This window comes from Pyrgilauda ruficollis, unplaced genomic scaffold (genome assembly GCF_017590135.1).
Source record: "Pyrgilauda ruficollis isolate IOZ18807 unplaced genomic scaffold, ASM1759013v1 scaffold47, whole genome shotgun sequence".
Lineage (NCBI taxonomy): Eukaryota > Metazoa > Chordata > Aves > Passeriformes > Passeridae > Pyrgilauda > Pyrgilauda ruficollis.
In genome coordinates, this window is record NW_024526266.1 from 1,413,314 (window position 1) to 1,432,530 (window position 19,217).

Consider the following 19,217-nt stretch of genomic DNA (forward strand, 5'->3'; position numbering starts at 1 on the left):
TTGCTGGAGTTCATGGACCCAGTGTATTTGCCTGCCTCTTCCAAAGCTTACATACCTCAGAGTATTCCCCACTGGTGGTCTGGGGTTTTTTTCCTCCTGGTGGGTGGAATTTTTTGTTTTGTTTTTATCTGTTTGAACACCTTTGGCCTACTGTTGCCTCTGTGTGCTCTGAGGGTTAGCCCATAGCATTCAGAAAAGGCTCTCCCTGTGCCATTTTTGATCTACATGTCTGACCTACCAGGAATTGTGATTGTTTTACTGAGCTATTCTTCAGATCTCTGGCAGTGTTCTGTCAATACTGTAGCTACTGTGGAAAAATTCTTCCCTGATTCTTTTTTATTGGTAAGTGTTGGGTTTTAGCTTGTGCAGTATGAGTCAGAAGCCTGGGATTAACAGAGGCTGGAGCAGGCAGGCGTGGTTATTCTCACAAGCCAAATGCCTCCACATATCCCAGGTGACACCAAGCTTGCAAAAAGCCCCAGTCAGGTGCTCCTTGAACTTTGATCTGATCCTGAAAGGGAGGGGAATAGGCACAGGTCATCAGTGTCAATCCCCGCTTTGCATCTAGTACCACTTCTGAATAGTAAAAATTTTCTCAGAAGGGTTTCTTCTGTTTCATTGGTGTTTGGGATTGCTTTGCTCTTCATAGTAAGAATTAGTTCAGATTTGGCCTTTGGAACTTGTGCATCAGTGTAGCGTAATTCAGCTGTTGGTGTTCTTTTCCTTGCTGGATGTGAGAGTTGTAGAGCCAATTGATTTCTGAGACTTGTTTGATAGGGTAGAGTTCAAAGAAATGATTTTTTTTTCCAATATGGCAGTTATTGGAAAGAATGCAACTGTTCCAGAATGTGGTGAATGTGGCACAATTAGGAATAACATGGATATTGTCCTCTTGGTACTATTACAGAATGGATTTATCTTATTACAGAGAGCAAGTATTCCACTGGAGTATGAAACTAAGTTTAACTTTGGTTTAGCTCCCTAACGCTAGTTTCCATATTTTAAATGTAGTTTACTTCCTCAGAGAAGACATTAAAAATATGATGTGCCTCTGTTCTCATGGAAACCACATTTAGAGTTCTGTACCGAGAAGTTCTTTATCCTGGAGGATATGCAGGTTCAATGAGTCATTTGCAGTTTTTATAAATAAATCTCTTCATTCCTTTTTTTTTTCTTTTCAGGGTACTAATTATGATGATGGAAAAAAACCCCTTGAGTTTACAGTGTCTTGTCTTGGCCTTGGAAGAAGGCTTTTTCTTTTTTAATATTAAGTGTGATATCTACCTATAGCTATAGAGGTTCTTTTTACTTTTCTCCATTTTTTAATTTTTTTGCTTTTTCCTTATATGCCCACAGAATATTCTTTAATTGATTTCAAAAGCATTTTTCATTTATAATATACATTGCATTTTTCTTGTATAAGAATGCACTGTATCTGATTCCTTTGTACTCTGCATGCACACAGCTCATTGGGATGTCTTGTGCCATGAGTATATGAATAAAGATGGTCATAAAAAAGAAGGCATTTTCCAATATTCTTTTATTTTCGTTTTAATGAAAGGCCAAACATAGTACCTGCCAATAATGATTTTAAATAATCACTGTACTAAAGTTAGGCCTACTATCTTTTAACAGTTGCTTGTAGAAAATGGAGATCATACACTCTCTAAATAGCATTCTTGCCTTTTAATATTTTTTCTCATTTTAGATTGATTTTTCATGTGACCAGCTATATAAAAAGATTAAGACCTTTGCTAAGATTGTGCAGTTGTTACTTAGAGATAATTCAGGTCAACCTCACTTTTGTTTTTTAATTACTAATATTGTACTAGATATTTCTGGTAATCCAGTCACTTATGGTCCCTTGCTTTGGAGGTGAAAATTTAAAAATAATTTTAGTAATCTCTTGTCAAAACCTAAAATGTGAAGTGCACTCCTTAATAAAAAGCTTTCTATTAAACTCTAAATATATTTTTTTAAATATTCAAATGTATAATGAGGAAATTCTTACCATTTCTGGAAAGGTTTCAAATAAAGTGGATTTAAGTATCAGCTTTTATTAATATGCAGAAAAGTTCACTGTTTACCTTAAGTAGAACCTTGTAAGCAGGTGCAGAGCACGTTTGGTTGAATTCCTTTTTCTCCTTTGTGGAGCATTAAGGAAGGTGAGAGCATGCCCAGAACTGATGGTGTGGATACTGCAGTATTGGAAAAAGCAAAGCGCAGAGAGCATTTTATTGTAGTATTGTTCTGCAGAGGATGAAGTGGCTGGCTGCACTTTTGAGCTTAAGGATTGGGGGAAATAGCTTTCCAGCAGAAGCATTTAAAGGAGGATGTAGTCCCAGGAGTAAATAGCAAAGGGAGAAAGGGATGAATAAGTTGGCTGCTTTTAGCAGCTGTGCTTGCTCAGACTGTGTGTAGAATGGTGACCTACCTTTGGTTCTAATATTTGAATTATTAGATTTTTTTAATGATATGTAACATTTCAGAAGAACACTAGATAACTCCATCTGAGTTTCTTCTGGAGTCAGGATAAATTTGGAAGGTTAAGGATGACTGTAAGCAGGAGCAGTTGTCTTCAAAACCAGAAAATATTCTTTAAGCTGATTGCTACTGAGTTGAAGATACTTTTGGTGAAGCTTTCTGTGGTCCCAGGTGTCTGGTTAGGAGCTCTTGTTCCCATCTGTGAGTTGGCTGCAGAGTAAGCACAGAATGTTTAACAGATATCCTGAAACAGGTAAAAGGTAATTCAGGTAAAAGATGACTTGTCTACCAAGAACAAGCTTCTAAACATGAGCTGTGGGGTGCTTCTGGAACACTCTCAAATGACTTCCAGGAATAACTGTTTCCATTTGTGGTTTGTTTGCCAAGAGAAAAAAATAAAAAACTGAAGGAAGTAAAACTTGTATCTTCCTGATCCCGTTAGCCATCTGAACACTAACAACAAGAGAGAGACAATAGAAAAATGAACTTGAGGGATGTGGAAGTTCAGTGTGGAGATGGTAGGATTTGACATTGAAAATAGACGTAAAAGAACAAGGGACCCTGAAAGTTTCAGAAAACTCTGGAGGTGTTCTGCTGGTCACACAAAAAGGTATGTACAGGAGGGGAGAGTTGGGCAATGCTAAACGATCAGAGATGATCAGCCAGAGGAAGTCAAAATGTGTGTCAGGTGTTGTGGGAGGGTAGAAGCTCTTTTCAGTACTCAGGAAGGCAAAGGAGTAGAGGAGGTGATGTTTTAGGAGTGAATAGAACTACTGAGTATTTAGTGATAAAACAGGGGTTATGATGTGAACAAACGAGGGTGATTGTGTGAGAAAAATTACATGACTAGTGTTGAAATAGTCAACTCTGCATTTTAATCCAAATTAAAAATAGCTTTGTGTACTTCACAGGAACTGTTTGTTATATTAATCCAACACAGAGTAAAGTTGGTGGTTCCTAAAGAAGATCAATTAAATCTGTCTTGGAGTCTTTTTGCTATCTCCATTAAAATGAACTAATATGTCACAAATCCTGAATTCATGAGGCCATTTGGCCAGTAGCTACCTCCAGACAAGAACCCTTTCTGCAGTTCCACAAGGGAAGAGTTTTAAAATAGTGACACTACTAAGAATAGCATCCAAATGAAAAGAAAATATTCCTGACAAGCGTGATGTCATTTTATGGACTCTACTGTCTGTAAAATAATCCAAAATGGATTATTTTCACACCTTACAAGTTCATTTGTGTTATTAAAAATCATGAAATAAATGCACTCAGTTGACTTCTGCAGCTGTTATTGTGCTGCCAGGAGGAATGTGATCATGTGCTACTTTCCTTAATAAACATAAAAATACAGATTGCAGAGGACTTGCTACTTTCAATAGGGTGGCAGTTGACAGAGTTGTATTTAGATTTGTTCATGCAAGTATGGCCTTTGTGTTACAAGGTGAGTATTTGAAATATTTTGAACTTGAAGCACTTCTGTTGGTTACAGAGGTATTAAATGTAATTGCAAGGTTATAAATTAAAAGGAAAATTGGAGATTTTTAAGGTTTTTTTTTCCAGGAAGTGGAACACACCCAAGGAGTGTGACTTACCTGATCTCTTTTATCCCTCTCTTCTTCCTCAGTGTCCACTCAACACTCATGCACAGTGTGTGGGGGAACACTGTGGGTAGGGATGTTTTCTTTGGTAAAATCTGTTCCTCACACTTCCTTTGTGAGGTTCAAGGCAAAAAATAATTCCCTAGTTCTGGCCTGGTGGTTCATGAATGCTCCAGGAAAATCTGTTGATGCCTTTGTTTTATTTTTGCAGAATGATAAAGAGATATTTTCAAATAAAGGTAGGTTTCAATTCTGTGGGATCATAGTGAATTCTGTTTCTTGGATTTCAGGCTTTTTAGTTTTTTATAACTTTCATAAAATCTCTTCAGATTGTGGTACAAAATAGACACAAAATGAGCATAAATTGGTGTTTTCATCTTGTCTGGAAGCAATTGCAGATTATTTTGAATAATTTGGATGCTTTATTTATTAGTGGTTGTCTTTCCTTGTCTGTCTGTAATCAGTTTGAAAAAGGATTTGCAATCCTGCTGGCTTATTAGGAATTCAAACTTCCTATTGCTGAAGGATCTTCTCAGGTTTTTCAGTCATCAGTTTTGGGTGGCCTCAAGCTGCCACAGCTTAGATAATTGCACATTTCGTATAATTTAAAAACTAACCACTTTTGTATAAAGATTATTAAAAAGACTGGTTTCAACCAACAGTTCCCCAGCTCAGTGTGAGGTTCTTCTCTTTTTTAGTATTGGTCATTAGCTTTCTGCTATTTTGTGAGTGTAAGTGCTGTCTAATCTAAGTTCCTGGTGTACTGCCTTAAATGCCAGGCAGTACATAACTTCTGAGTGTTTCTAACACTGATACTTCTTTTTTGTCATTGATTATATCCAAGATGGGAGTAGATTCTAATCTACAAATTCATAAATTACTAATGCATTGCCCTAGAGTTGTGACAACACCTCCAATTTTATTTCCTTGCCTGTTCTCTGAGATGTCAGGGATCAGACAACACAGTACGTGTGGAACATGTTTGTGTTTACAAGACTACCTCCACTGTGCAGTATTTAGTTGGCTTTGTCATCTGTGTGGGAGCAAAACTACTGAATTGAAGCAATAATTCTTCTGCACTTTCTTTTATTCAGCTTCAAGCATTTGTACATCAAATTTAGAGATGTCATGGTTCCTCAATTTTTTGTGCAATACACGAGGGGAGGAACATCTCATGGATGCCCAGTTAAGGTTTATTTTTAGGACATTTAAAAATAATTCTCATTTCATATGACAGTGATGCAGAGTCTGTGTTGAAAGTATATGACATAGAACAAAGTGTTTTAAAGGTAGGGCATATCAGATATATATGAGGATATAAGATAGGGTTTAAAATGCAGAATTTGTTGTATTAAAAAGAGAAAGGTCATTTTAGCTGTCCATCTATTAAAAAGAGAAAGAGAAAGGTCATTTTAGCTGTCCATTGCACACAACCAACAGGACAGGACTGCTCTCAAGTACAAGTGTTGGCCCTTTGGGAGATGTAAGATCAGTCCTTTACGTGTGAAAACAGTGCATTATGGTGTGCAGTGAGGGAAAGGCAGAGATCATCCAGCTGCATGGTGTGTCACCCTCTCTGTGTTTATCAGATACAGGGTTTGGGATTCAGATTTTGTGTTACATAAAGAAGCAATTAAATTTGCAGCCTTTTGCAAGGTAAGCAAAATTTTGTGAGCATCGGGTAAGCAAAATTTGAGCATTGGGTTTTGCTGGAATGATTCCAAGTGAAAAATGTGTATCGTATAATTCATAAAAAGGAATGAGAAACAAAATACTGTGTTTTTTTATTACTGGTTTGCTTTTAGTGAAAATTTCTGTTACCTTCATTTTTTGTTTTTGTTCTCTTTACATGTATTTCAGTAGCTGCCAAAATAATTTTTCAAGTTACGTAACTAACGTAAGCAGAAAGTTCTTGTGAGTAGAATGCAATGGAAATTGTCGTTGTTCAGATTCATTAATCTGTATTTTTTTGGTCTTGATTATTCTTCTTCCTTCTAAATAAAAGAATACACTGAGGATTGTCATTTCATAAATCAGTTATTTAGAAGGCATTTGGAAATCCTTCTGTGTTCATCAGAATATTTTATAATGCACTAAAATTTGGGCATTTCTGAAAATCTGCCTTAAATTTAATATGAGAATGACTTTCATGATTTAAACTTTGTTTCACTCTCATCCTCCTAGGCAGAACTATAGTTCATGCTCTATAATTCCCTGTTACCGTATAAATGGAAATTTGCTCTTTTTTGTGGCCTTTCTCACGATCCTCTTTTATCTTGTATGTATGGAAAGGTTCCATGTCAGTAATGCTGTGTCTTGTGCCCTGATAATATGCTGCCAACTTCAGCTCCTCCTTCAGTTTTGTTCTTCTCTTACATAAAAATCAAACTGTTCATATTTGAATTATTCCAATTCTATTCCCACCTATCTTAAAGACCTGATTTCCTTCTCCTTCAGACTGCTCCAGCTATTTTATTTTTCAGTTCCACCTACTCTTATTTCACATGTAACAGCTTCTCAGTTAAAACACATTAAATATCCTTTTTTCTCCTTCACATCAATGCTCAAGTCTCACCTGTTCATTTTTTTAATCTGCTTTATTCATGGATTTCTATGCATTTTAGGAGGTGCTTCACTTCTATGCTCAGTGTCTCTGAAACAACTCTACAGTTTTCCACCTTGTTTCTATTTTTGTTAACTGAAAAAGGAGTTTGTCTTCTGATGTATTGCCATATTTCAGATGAACTAGTAGAGATTCCTGAAGAAGAACTTGAACCACTCAGAAAAGGTGCTCTATAGCTGTATAATTGGTGTAAAATATGGATGAGGGGAGTATTGTTTAAAGCCAAATTTTGAAGTGTGATGCAAAAAAAGGCCCACTGAAAAAAAAAACCAAACCAAAAAACAAGTGTCCTAAACTAAGCAAACAAAAAAACCCTTTTTTGTAAAACTGGGAAGATGAAAAATGAAATTCAAGCACATTAAATATCTCGATTTTTTTGGTATGAGTCCCTTCACCAGAATTTATTTCCTCAAACCAAAAATGGGAAAGCCAATAAGCCAAATTGAATCTGTTAATCCCTGATGAGAGGAACCTCAGTGCTGACTTTGCTCTGAGTTGGTTTCCCATTGTATTTTTTACAGTCTTTGCCTAACCTGTTAGAACTGCTCTAGGTACTGGGATTACCCTCTGAGCATGACCTCTGTTTGATACCCTGGACTATCTAAATTAGAGATGGCAAGGAGGCCAAGATTTTGTGTTCCTCTATGTATGGTTTTTTTTCCTGTGGGGTATTTGCTTAAGCTAGTTACTGTGTGTAATTCTTCTGGTTGGAACACTGGATGCCTCAGTATTTTGTCTGAACATCTCTCATCAAGAAAAAATACAGATTGGAGGAGAAAATGGGAAACGAGCAGAAGTGTGGAGAATTTGTCCTGTGAGGAAATAAGTAGAGTGTCCTAGAGAAGAAACAGTAAAGGCTCAGGTGTTTGTTTGTTGTGAGATGTGCTAAGATTGTTTAGGAGGGAAAAAAAGTAATTGGCATAAATTGCAGGTTAGAAAAAATTAGGCTTGAGCTGAGTCAAAAGAGCAATAAAATCCTTGCAATGAACTGATAAAATAATGTATATCCATAGATTGCCAGTCTTCTTTTCTGTGAGGGTTCCATCATGTGTAACAGTGGCTTGGGAAGATAAATGGCATCACATCAACGTTCCCTTCCTGCTCTACATTCTGAGCATGGTGCCCTATGGTCTGGAGCATCCCTTGGGTCAGTTGGGGTCATCTGTTCCAGCTGTGTCCCCTCCCAAATTCCTGTGCACCCCTGCCCTTTTGGTGCTCCCAGCCAAACCCAGCAGAGCTCTCACTCAGGTCCTGGAGTGCCCTGATCTAACCGGAGCTTGGAGTGGATCAGACTAGCTGATCTCCAGAGGTCTCTTCCTGCCCAAAGTATTATACCGTGCTGATACCATACAGAGCAGTGCTTGCTGTGGGAGTGTGACCCTTCAGGCTTGCTTTAAAATGGCTCTAAATTCAGCAAATTGATTCATGAGGCATGACCTTTTTGTGAGTTTTGTGAATCATGATGCAATTCAAAACACAACAGAACCTCTGAGACTTACTGTTCCCTGGGGTTGGTCCTAAAGCCTGTTTGTGTGTACACACATTCACAGCCCCCAGGTTTGCTCCCTTGAGATGTCTTCCATTGTCCACCTGCTCTGACAAAGTTTTATTGCCCACTTGATGGCTCTGAGAGATCAGGGTAAATACAGGAGGAAGGAAAAATGCACAATATTTAGAAAAAGGGATCTGTGGCTTTCCTAGCAGAATAAGGGTGGATAAAATTATGCTTTGGCAAATTCTGCTGCCTTATAGATGCTATGGAATGTGGAAAAAATAGTATAGAAATACACAGAGAAAAACATCTAAATATCCTTCCCATGGCATCTTTTATTTCTTAGCTTATACCTTAATGCTTTAAGAGGTTAGAATATGTAAATACTCTTTAGAATAGAAGCAAAGTAGAGGTTTTTAAGACTGTTTATTCTCTTCCCTTTGCCCTGTTCTATTTTGAAGTTTGATATTAGCGTCTTTTGAAAGCGAGCATATGGCGTTTCTAATTAAGGCCTGAGATTTTCTGACATATAACTGAATAATACATTTCAAGCACTGCCATGCCTTCCAGATGAAAGACTTCTCTAGCTGAAGCACTGGAGTGTATGTGCTGTGTAACACTGGTCTCCTTTAGAACTTTGAAGGATTTTGCTGGGAATACCAGCTCAGTGAGAAATCCAGGGATTTGTTTCTTTAAGCTGATGTCAGTATTGCTTGGCAGGCTCAGGTATGGATCCAATAAGAGCTACTGTGCTTTGTTGCTCTAAGGGTTCGGTGTAGCTGCATTTTGAAACGTTTTGGTCTGCTGGGGGATTTTAGTCATCTTTATCAGATTTTATTCCAGGCTGCAGGGTTTGTTTGTGTGTATTTTCAACATTAACTCTTGCAGAAATGTGCTGGAGTTCTTCAGTCTCTCCAAAGAAAGTCTAATCTCTTCCTTTCAGCATTTGGTGCCAAATTTTCCTCCTTTACTTTGAATGCATAAAACCTTTCTGAAATTGTGGTTTGTGATAAATTCCTGGTGTGAGCTGGATTTCTTTGGTTTCTTAATTCATATCAGTATCATTAACGTGCACCTTGTGTATCTGAATGGCAAATGGGCTCATTTTAGAGGTTTCCTCAATTTTTTTCTTATTTCCATGGGAAGTGGATGGGACTGCGTTTGTTGTTGGTCCCTGTGACACAGTTATGCAATTCAAGAGAGGAGAGAATTATACAAATGTGATGCATTTAGTTCCCTTTTTTTTTTTTTTTTTTTTTTTGTTAGTTTTAGCCATGTCTGTGTGGTAAGTGAGGAAATTGGCCTTTACACTATTTTTGCGAATTTTAAGGGGGAAGCTGAGTCTTCAAATACATTTTTTCCCTCAGGACACAATTGATTCCTGTGGTTATTGGGAAACCTGTCACTGTTATAGAAAATTTTAGTTAAAATTATAAACTTGGGGATTTTAGATATTATTTCCATCTTTAGGTCTAGTGAATGCGTGCAAAAGATTGGGAAATCTTAAAATCATGTTTTTTGTAGATTTGTGGTGCAGGTGGGTAGTTAGTTTGTTTGAATTAAGTGTAATGGGGAAGTATTTGAATGGAGGTTGGGCTGGTATTTGGGAGCTGTAAAGCTGTGCAAACAGGTACTAAGCTGAAATCTTTCACCAATGTAATGTTCATTTTGAAACAGATTTCTGATATGCTTCTCTCAGGGCAGCATTTTTACTGTTAATTGTCCTTGAAATACAGTATATGCTGTCTTTGTCCTCAGAGCTCACTGTCAGATACAAGCAGTGATGATATTTTATTAATGACTTGTATTTGACAACTGCTAAGAATTTAAATTAGAAATCTGTAATTGAAGTGAGAATGATAAGGATGAAGAGTTAACAGGGTAATTGCACAAGTGCTGAAGATCCTCTTCTACCTGAACTTTGTTGTCGGCATAAAGCTGGAGTTGAAGTGTTTAATGCACCTGAGGGAATTCAGGGTATTAGATCAGCAGCAAGATGTGACAGAGCTGTGTGGAAGAGAGTATTGAAAGGATTTGGGGGGCAGACGTAGCTTTGGTTCTTCTTTTTTTGTTGCATTTTAACCTCTGGAGGCAGATCAGATCATGGGAAAGAGCAGCCTTGGAGCCCTCTAACATCAAACCGCCCATGGCTTCAGCAGCCTCGGAAGGTGACTGGTTCCCAGAGAAGCTGTGGCTGCCCCATCCCTGGAAATGTTCTAGGCTGAACTGGACAGGGTTTGGAGCATCCTGGGCTGGTGGAAGGTGTCCCTGCCCATGGCAGGGGATTGGAACTGGATGAGCTTTAAGTGCCTTTCCAAAGCAAGCTGTTCTGGGATTCTGTGATGATAAGAGGGCTGTTGCTGTGTCCCTTTTTGTGTTTCCCTACTAAAGACACTGAAAGCTGGAGCCTCTCAGCATCTGGTGTTGTTGAAGTTGCACTTGTTTAATTCTTATCAGTATTTTATTCACATAAAACTGAAAAAAAATCCAAATACCTGGAAGACCATATTTGCATAAGGACTTGCCATATGGAGTTAGACTGTCCATCTTACTGTGGGCAGCTGCACAGGCCTGTGAGACACTTGGAATCCCAGTGAACACTTGGATTGGATGGTTTCCTGAGCATATTATTACAGGTCCACATCATCCCTTCTGTGTTTGGGTGTTAGTCATATAGTGGCATATATCCCTCCCTAAGTGTTTCATTCTTAATAGCTATGAGCTTTCATTTGAAGCAATCCTCTCTGTTCCATGTACTACGGCCTTTCATGTCACAGTCCTGGGGTTTTTTCTGCTCATACATGAGCTCACTTCAGTTAAAAAAAAAAAAAAATAAAAAAAGATTTTGTGGCTCAGAAGGTTTCCTGAGCTTGGGGTACCACAGGACAGCCAAAAGGGATGTGATGTAACAAAGTATCATTATCTACTATGCTTTAAAAGAGACTTCTCTTTATGAAGCCTGGAGTGGATGTGACTTAGGTAACACTGTCAAATTTCATTAAATGTAGAGCTGACAGCCTTGAAGCTTTTCTCACATAATGGTTTTGTAGGTCCCAGTCCTTTTTCTGGTAACACTGCTGAGAATTATTCCCTAGCCCTGTTCTTTTAAACTTTATGGTAACTTCATTAATACACTTGTTTGGTGAAATCTGCTAAACATACTTTATGATTCCATTCAAATTTTGTATCTTTTTATGCTTTTAAAACTGATATATGAGGAAAAAAAATTGTCTGAGACTTGTATGTATACATCTGTAGTGTCTGTGCTTTTGGGTAAACCTGTGCATGCTTTTGTTTTGTTTTTTCTTTATTTTTACAGAGAGTGATAATGAACTCTCCAGTGGCACTGGTGATGTGTCAAAGGATTGTCCTGAGAAGATTTTGTATTCCTGGGGAGAGTTACTGGGGAGATGGTAATGCTTAATTTCTTATTTTAGATATTAACCTTTTATTTGGTTTATGATACTATATGCTCCTGAGCAGGAGGTTTGAAATTCTTCAGCTTACGCGGTTTAAAAACTGAAATGTTTTTTCTGCTCATAAATGAGCCCCCTTCAGTTAAAAAAAAAAAAAAAAAAAAGATTTTGTGGCTCAGAGAAGGTTTCCTGAGCTTGGGGTACCACAGGACAGCCAAAAGGGATGTGATGTAACAAAATATCATTATCTACTATGCTTTAAAAGAGATTTCTCTTTATGAAGCCTGGAGTGGATGTGACTTAGGTAACACTGTCAAATTTCATTAAATGTAGAGCTGACAGCCTTGAAGCTTTTCTCACATAATGGTTTTGTAGGTCCCAGTCCTTTTTCTGGTAACACTGCTGAGAATTATTCCCTAGCCCTGTTCTTTTAAACTTTATGGTAACTTCATTAATACACTTGTTTGGTGAAATCTGCTAAACATACTTTATGATTCCATTCAAATTTTGTATCTTTTTATGCTTTTAAAACTGATATATGAGGAAAAAAAATTGTCTGAGACTTGTATGTATACATCTGTAGTGTCTGTGCTTTTGGGTAAACCTGTGCATGCTTTTGTTTTGTTTTTTCTTTATTTTTACAGAGAGTGATAATGAACTCTCCAGTGGCACTGGTGATGTGTCAAAGGATTGTCCTGAGAAGATTTTGTATTCCTGGGGAGAATTGCTGGGGAGATGGTAATGCTTAATTTCTTATTTTAGATATTAACCTTTTATTTGGTTTATGATACTATATGCTCCTGAGCAGGAGGTTTGAAATTCTTCAGCTTACGCGGTTTAAAAACTGAAATGTAAGACACATTGAAGTGTAGTCTTTAAACTTAAAGGGGACTGGTATAGATAATTTGGAGTTTTTTGACAAATCTTTCCTGTAACATGTGCAAAAGTCTGGTTTTGTTTGGTGTTTGAGAGGGTATTTGTATGTGCTCACACAGCAGGTGTGAGTCTTCACAGGCAGAACTTTGTGGTCATTTGGCTGTTAAATCCTCAGGAAACTCAGTGCAGGGATAGGACAGATACAGCAACTCCATGTGTCCCATCTAAGCCATGCATGCCAGCTGGTGTACATTTAATTTGTTTAGGAGCACTTTTTTTTTCCTATTTTTGTAAATGTGTTATATGTAAGCACTTGAAAAGGAATCTAGAAACACTGTGAATTCTCACTGAAACGCTTTCTGTTGGTGAATAAAATGAAGAGTATTTGTAAGCCCAGACTATGTTCTCAACAGTGTTATTTCTGTTGTTTAATTAAGTGCTTCAGTAGCAGTGCATAGTGTGCCAAGAGAGGGAAAAGTCTGTTTGCTGCCTCAGAGAGACCTGAGCAAGTGCCAGAACCACTTACTTGCTTTTCCCTGTGTAAGCAATAGCTCCTGCTGCCGGAGACAAAAATAATCAGAGGCCCTTAATCTGGAATTGGCTGTTTCCTTTTCCCAACTCCAAAAAGAGAGATGGACAGCATTTTAAGGATTTATTTGGGTAATTCCTCCCTTTACTTGGCTACTCTGTAGCTTTGGAGAAAGTCTCTTACTTCTGACCTCATCTGTATGGAGATCTCACGCAAAGTTTCTGCATGAGACATCAGGAGGTTTTACTGAGCTTAACTGAACCTTCCCCCTGGAACCCTCTCCTGTTGTTTTTACCTCTTCTGTCACCCAAGTTTCTGACCTTAATGCAAGATTGGAAGACGCTACTTTTCAATTTAACTTTATTTTTTTTAATTAGTCAGTTGATTCTTCTGTTTTAAACCTGTGGTTTTGATAAATACCTGGATTCTGTGGATGAGGATGCTGAAGTAAAAAGACACCCACAGCTCATGGTCTTAAGTTTTGTGTATCCAATTATTTCTTCTGTTTACTCAAGTACACCAATCAACAAGACAAAACATTTAAGAGTTTTTGAATAAACTATTTTGGAATCCTAACATAACTTACACGTAAATCAAGAGAGTTGTTTAGTAGTTGAAGCAGCTTAAATTTAGTTTAAAATGGGGTGAGAAATAGGAGATCCCAGCCTGTTTGAAGACTAGCAAACATTCCTTCAGGAGTGTCTCAAGCAATGTTACCTGTGGAGAGAAATTCAAATCTGTAAACTACTTGAGTTCTTGAATAGTGTTATGTTGCATTCTAAGAACAAAACTTAGAGTAACAGGTGAGACTTGGTAAGAACTTGAAAACTAAAAATAAATCAAAATAAAATCTTGTAGTGTTGTTGGAAACTGCACCATATGTTAGTAGAAAATCTGTGCACTTGTAAAAAATGTAAATAAACAAAAATTAACATTTCCACTTGAGGACCTGGTGTGCTGATTTGTCTCTTAAGTGAAAAATTTCTTGCGTTTCAATTGCTTTTTGTCATTTCATTAAAATGTCCCTGTAACCTGTTGGACTCAGCAGAAACACTGCTCCAGGACTCTTCTTTAAGGATATAAACAGAAATGAGAATAAGATAATTTACCAAAAAGACAGAACAAACAATTGAAAAGTGATGCTGTATCTGTTTGTTTTACTCTTTACTGCATCCTCAGCATTAAAGCTAAGCTGCTTTAGCTGACTGCTGAACTTAAAAAAAAGCAGTAACAATGATCAATAGCAGTCTTTGATCAGAAATATGTTTGTCAAGTTGGAGCACAGTCTGTGCACTACTGCTCTATGTCCTTGCTCTCTGTTATTTTAAGACTGTATTTATGAGTTTGTGCAGGAGAATTGCAACATTTTGTAACAAATTAAAGGCATCAATATCCATGAATGGTGAGTCCCCCACATGATGAAGGGTAAGGTTAGAGTAAGAAAAGCTTTTATTTTATGCTCACTTCTGTTGTTCTGAGCAAGGATTATGGATGCACAAGCTGTTTCCCAAAGAGCCATCCAGTACTTGGAAAGTTAGCTGTGGAAGTTGGCAATGCTGTCCAGCGTGGACTCATTGCTAAAATATTACCTCTGCCATAAAATACAGATCTAGGACAGGGCCAGTGAAGTCTGGTTGTTTAATTCTCAGTTGGGATCATGTTCAGGAGGATGTTACAGCATGGGTATTAGTAGTTGCCTTGTATTGTTTCCTTTATGTTGCTGAAAATTTCCCTATTATGTTTCTATGGCAATGTCCCTTTTTAGCTGCTCATGTGATCAGCTTGTCCAGTCCTCAGGGGAGCCCTTCTTTATTTCTCACATATGACCAGATCCATGTAATAATGAAACTAATCCACAACTGGAGCTTCAACTTTGATGTATTGCTATATATCTATTCCTCAACATGCATGTCATAATTCTGTAACTGCTTAAGAGTATCTGGTCATAGAACCACTGAATAGTTTGGGTTGGAAAGGACCTCAAAGCTCATCTCATTCCAATCCCATGCTATGGGCAGGGACATCTTCCACTATCCCAGGTTGCTCCAAGCCCTGTCCAACCTGGCCTTGGACACTTCCAGAGATCCAGGGGCAGCCACAGCTTCTCTGGGCACCCTGTGCCAGGGCCTCCCCACTCTCACAGAGAAGAATTTCTCCCCAATACCCATGTAACTTGGCCTCTCTGCCAATTTAAAACCTCTCCCCCTTCTCATATCTGCCCCTATAAAGGTTCTCTCCCTCCTTTTCATAAGCTCCTTTAAGGTTCTGAAAGGCCATTATAAGGTCTCCCTGAAGCCCTTTTCTTCTCCAGGCTGAACACCCCCAGCTATCCCAACCTGTCTCCTTAGCAGAGAGGTTCCAGCCTTTGGAACATCTCTGTGGCCACCTCTGAACCTCTGCAAGTCCTTTAAGTGTTTAGTGCTTTTAATGTTTCTGTGAATATTGGTGTTCTTTCTAGCTCTTTCCCATCACAAGACTGTTAAGGTAATGTGACTGACTGCAAAATGGACTGAAAAAGATAAAAAGAACTAGTTTTTATTTGGGTATCTGAGGGATAAAGATAAGGATGAAATTACTTGTACTGCACTGCACATTTAAAAATAAAAATAATTCTTGTTTTTTAAAGGAATAAGGGTGTTATATAATCACACTCTTTTCAGTTCTCAGGTCATTTGGAAAAATGGGGATATCATCCCCAAACCATAGAAAAATGAAATTGGTTAGAGTATCTTTTAAATTTACACAGCAGTGATAACCTGTGGTAACATTAGGTTCATGTCCTAATGACCTGTTTCATAGATTGAGTACTCTAAACATTCAGTGCAAATCCAGGTTCAAATTGCAGGTTATTTAATTAATCACAGCTTGCTGGCATTTGGCTGAACAGCCACTCTCACTACTCTGCTGCCAGGAGAGCTGGGAAACACAACAGTGGTCAAAGCACTTGGAGAGCACAGCACTTCCTACAGCAGAGAGAGCCCAAAATCAGTTTGGGCAGTCTTTTGCTGCATTGCTCTGAAAATTGTCATGGATGTAAGAGGGTTTATATCTAGATCAGCAAATACTGTTCTCTCCAAAAGAGCTTTTCAACATCTGTGACTGAAAGCTCTGTAATATTGTGCAGTGATTTTTGTATTCCTGCATTTCTTGTTTTGTGTGTGTGTGTACAACCAGATAGTAAATCACCAGCTCAGACCAACCGGCAGATTTATTTGAAAGAGTAGGCTTGTACAAACATGTGCAAGTGTTCCTGTTTTGTGGCACTTGGAACATACTCTTGGCATGAAGCATGGAACTAGAAATTCAGTCTTCATAATATTACTCTTAAATGGTCTTTTGTTTTCCAAAATTTGTTTTTCTGTACAGCTTACGTTATTTTTAATTTATTTTTCTGAACCTGAGCTAAAATATATATGTTGAACAAATATTTAAGTTGAATTGTCTGCACAGATGGCAAATTTTTCTCCTTCAATTCAAATTGTTCTTCATTAGCCAGCTTAGTTCAATTTCTGCAACTGCTTACTGTTAATTTTCCTTAATGTCTCCACACCTAGGGAATTTGGATATCGCTACATTTTGCCACTGGTTCTTACTGTAAATCCTTGCAGAGATTTTGCTTTCCATTTCTTTTGCTTTCCAAATACTAACTACCGTAACCAGTGGAAGAAAAGTTTGTGTTGCCAATTGCAGACTCTGCTTTAGTGAATAACTTTAAAGACTTTTAATGTTTTTTATCTTTATTTTGACTCCTGTAGTTGAAGTATAACAGTTGAAGTATAACAGAATTATTATCTTTGTTTCAGGCACAATAACCTTGTTGTGAGACCAAATGGGTTGTCCACTCTGGTGAAGAGTGGTGTTCCAGAAGCACTGAGGGCAGAGATCTGGCAGCTGCTGGCAGGATGCCATGACAACCAGGCAATGCTGGATAAATACAGATTGCTCATCACAATGGTAAGGGATTTATTATTTGTTCTTTCCTTCTTTTGTTCACTCATCTTTTCTTTGGTTGAGATGAATTCTGCTGGGCAGCAGTTTTAGTCAGTGGCAGGGCAGCAGAAGAATGAAACAGTTTGACTTGTTTTAAGCAACTGAAATTGTGATTATGTGACTTCACCTCCTGCCATGGGTACCTGCTGCATGGCATTAGCAATAGAAATTGCTGACCTATATCTGTAGTAATGCTTGTCATTTAGCTTTCTGTTCTCTTGCTGTGATGATGATAAGAACATCGCCTTGTTCAGGTGTTTGTGGGTTGTTTAATAAACATCCATCACTTTGTTTTTTCAGAAGTTTGTTTTATCTGTGTCTTAATTTTAGGAGTTTCAGTTCTTAAAAAAACTCAAACCTAAACAAAATGGCACAAAATTTATTTCTTCCTTCTGTTGTTTATTTTTAAAAAGAGTGTTAAAAACATTTGGACCTAGCAGGAAACCAGTCTCCTTGCCGTATGGGTGAGCTGAGAGGAGAATCCTTTTGGGATGCAATTCCCATTCTGTGTCCATCAGTGCAGTCAGTGAGCATTCTAAGAGGTCTGTTTGGTCTGTGATGGCACAAGGAAGGAGCTCTGTGCAGTGTCAGAGGTGATCTCAGTGTTTGGGGTTCTGAGCCTCTGCCAATGCAGGGCTGTTACAGCTCTGAGAAGTGCAGCAGTCTCAAATATGCTTTTAATGGCAGAAATGGATGGAGATCATTTCCTCTGCTGCTCTGAGCAAGTGCTGGATTTTTTACCTGGATTATGAATTATCTGTCCACGCAGAAATTCTGGAGTAGATGTTGTTTCTCAGGGCTTCCTTTCCTAATGTTTTCATATTATTTTGCTACTTGTCCTCTTAATTTGACATAATTATGTTTGTGAAGTTTAGAAGCATCCCCAGAGCAAGAGCTGTCCTGGTGGCTACTTTTTTTTTTACCAAGAAGGAAGAATGTTTTGATAGTGTAAATTTTTCATTTTGATGTTGTAGCTGTGTTATATTTTCCTTAGAAACCATTCACAGGACATCTGTCAGCTGTATAGTGCATCAAAGCCACCTCCATTATTTGTTCCTGCTTTCCAAAAGTGGGAAAGACATTTGTTTCAGGGCGGAGGAGGGAGTGGAAAACTTCTAAAATGCAAGGTTTATTGATGCTGAGGCCTTGTGCCTTAAAAATACCTTGTAACACTTGCCTTTTCACTACGGAGATATTGCAGTGATGTGTATTTTGGAAGATGATATTTCATACAGTATTTAATACAAAATATTACAGTGTTACTGATGAAAAATTTAAACCCTCTGCTGAACGGAAGCATTTATGCAAACAGGGTTTTTTCCTAAAGTTTTTTTCTAAAGTGAATAATTTTCCTTCTGAAATGACAAAACTTCTTCTGTAGTCTGTCTGTCTAAACTGCTGGCAATCACATAATTTGGCAGCAAAAGACTCATGAAAGAAATGAACAGGAGAGAGCCTGTGCCCTACCAAAGCTAGGGCCCATCTTTGGGAAGAGTTAATACGGGATGCTCCAGAAAAAAATGTCAGCTGATTTTTTTATTTTAATGAATTATTATCTGATATTTATGTTTATGAACAGAACTTTTCAGTTTCATTTTGGTGTTTCAGTAATGTGAATTAAGCAGAGAAAGATTAGTAGAATATATATTTTAGTAGCATACACTACTAAAATCTTGGTAGCGTTACCTTATTTGTGTCAATAGTAACCTAATAGTAACTTAATAATGTTAAGCTCCAGAGTTATTTGGGTATTAATGACTGTTCATTTCCTTCTCCTGTATGAGAAAGCAAAACTGATTTCTTTTCTCTGCATTATTTGTATGCTACCGTCCTAATATACCAACAACACGAACTTTATTTTTTCCACAATTATTTAATCTTCCCATCAAACCCATCATTTTCATCTTGGTGCTTTCAGTTTATGTATATGTTTGGACAAATTCATTGTCTCCTTGTGTTTTGGTCATTCTGCTTGATGTTTCTCTCCTGGCAGCTGGATGTGTTTGTGGGTGCCTTGATTACTTCAGCAGTATATTCCTTGAACATGTGTTCCTGAGCCAATCCCAGGGGAGTGGGGAGAGCTGGTGATGCTCTGCACTTGCAGTCCTGGGAGAGAAGTGGGCTCAATACCAGAAGTAGGAGGTGGTGCAAACATCTGTGAACTTGTACCATTGCCTACTGACACCCAACCAGCCCCCAGAGC

General features: G+C 37.9%; 1 protein-coding gene across 3 annotated transcripts in view; it reads left to right on the forward strand.

The window, feature by feature from the left end:
* RABGAP1L (RAB GTPase activating protein 1 like) overlaps positions 1-19,217 on the forward strand; it is a 223,137-nt gene that overhangs the window by 36,106 nt on the left and 167,814 nt on the right. For 2 of the 3 annotated variants that reach the window (XM_041478883.1, XM_041478884.1), the window contains exons 12-13: positions 11,523-11,616; positions 16,828-16,978. In XM_041478883.1, coding sequence (XP_041334817.1) covers positions 11,523-11,616; positions 16,828-16,978 — 245 coding nt within the window. Of the gene's footprint in view, positions 1-11,522; positions 11,617-12,267; positions 12,358-16,827; positions 16,979-19,217 lie in introns of those variants that run through there. The other variant, XM_041478885.1, reaches the window with a different exon arrangement.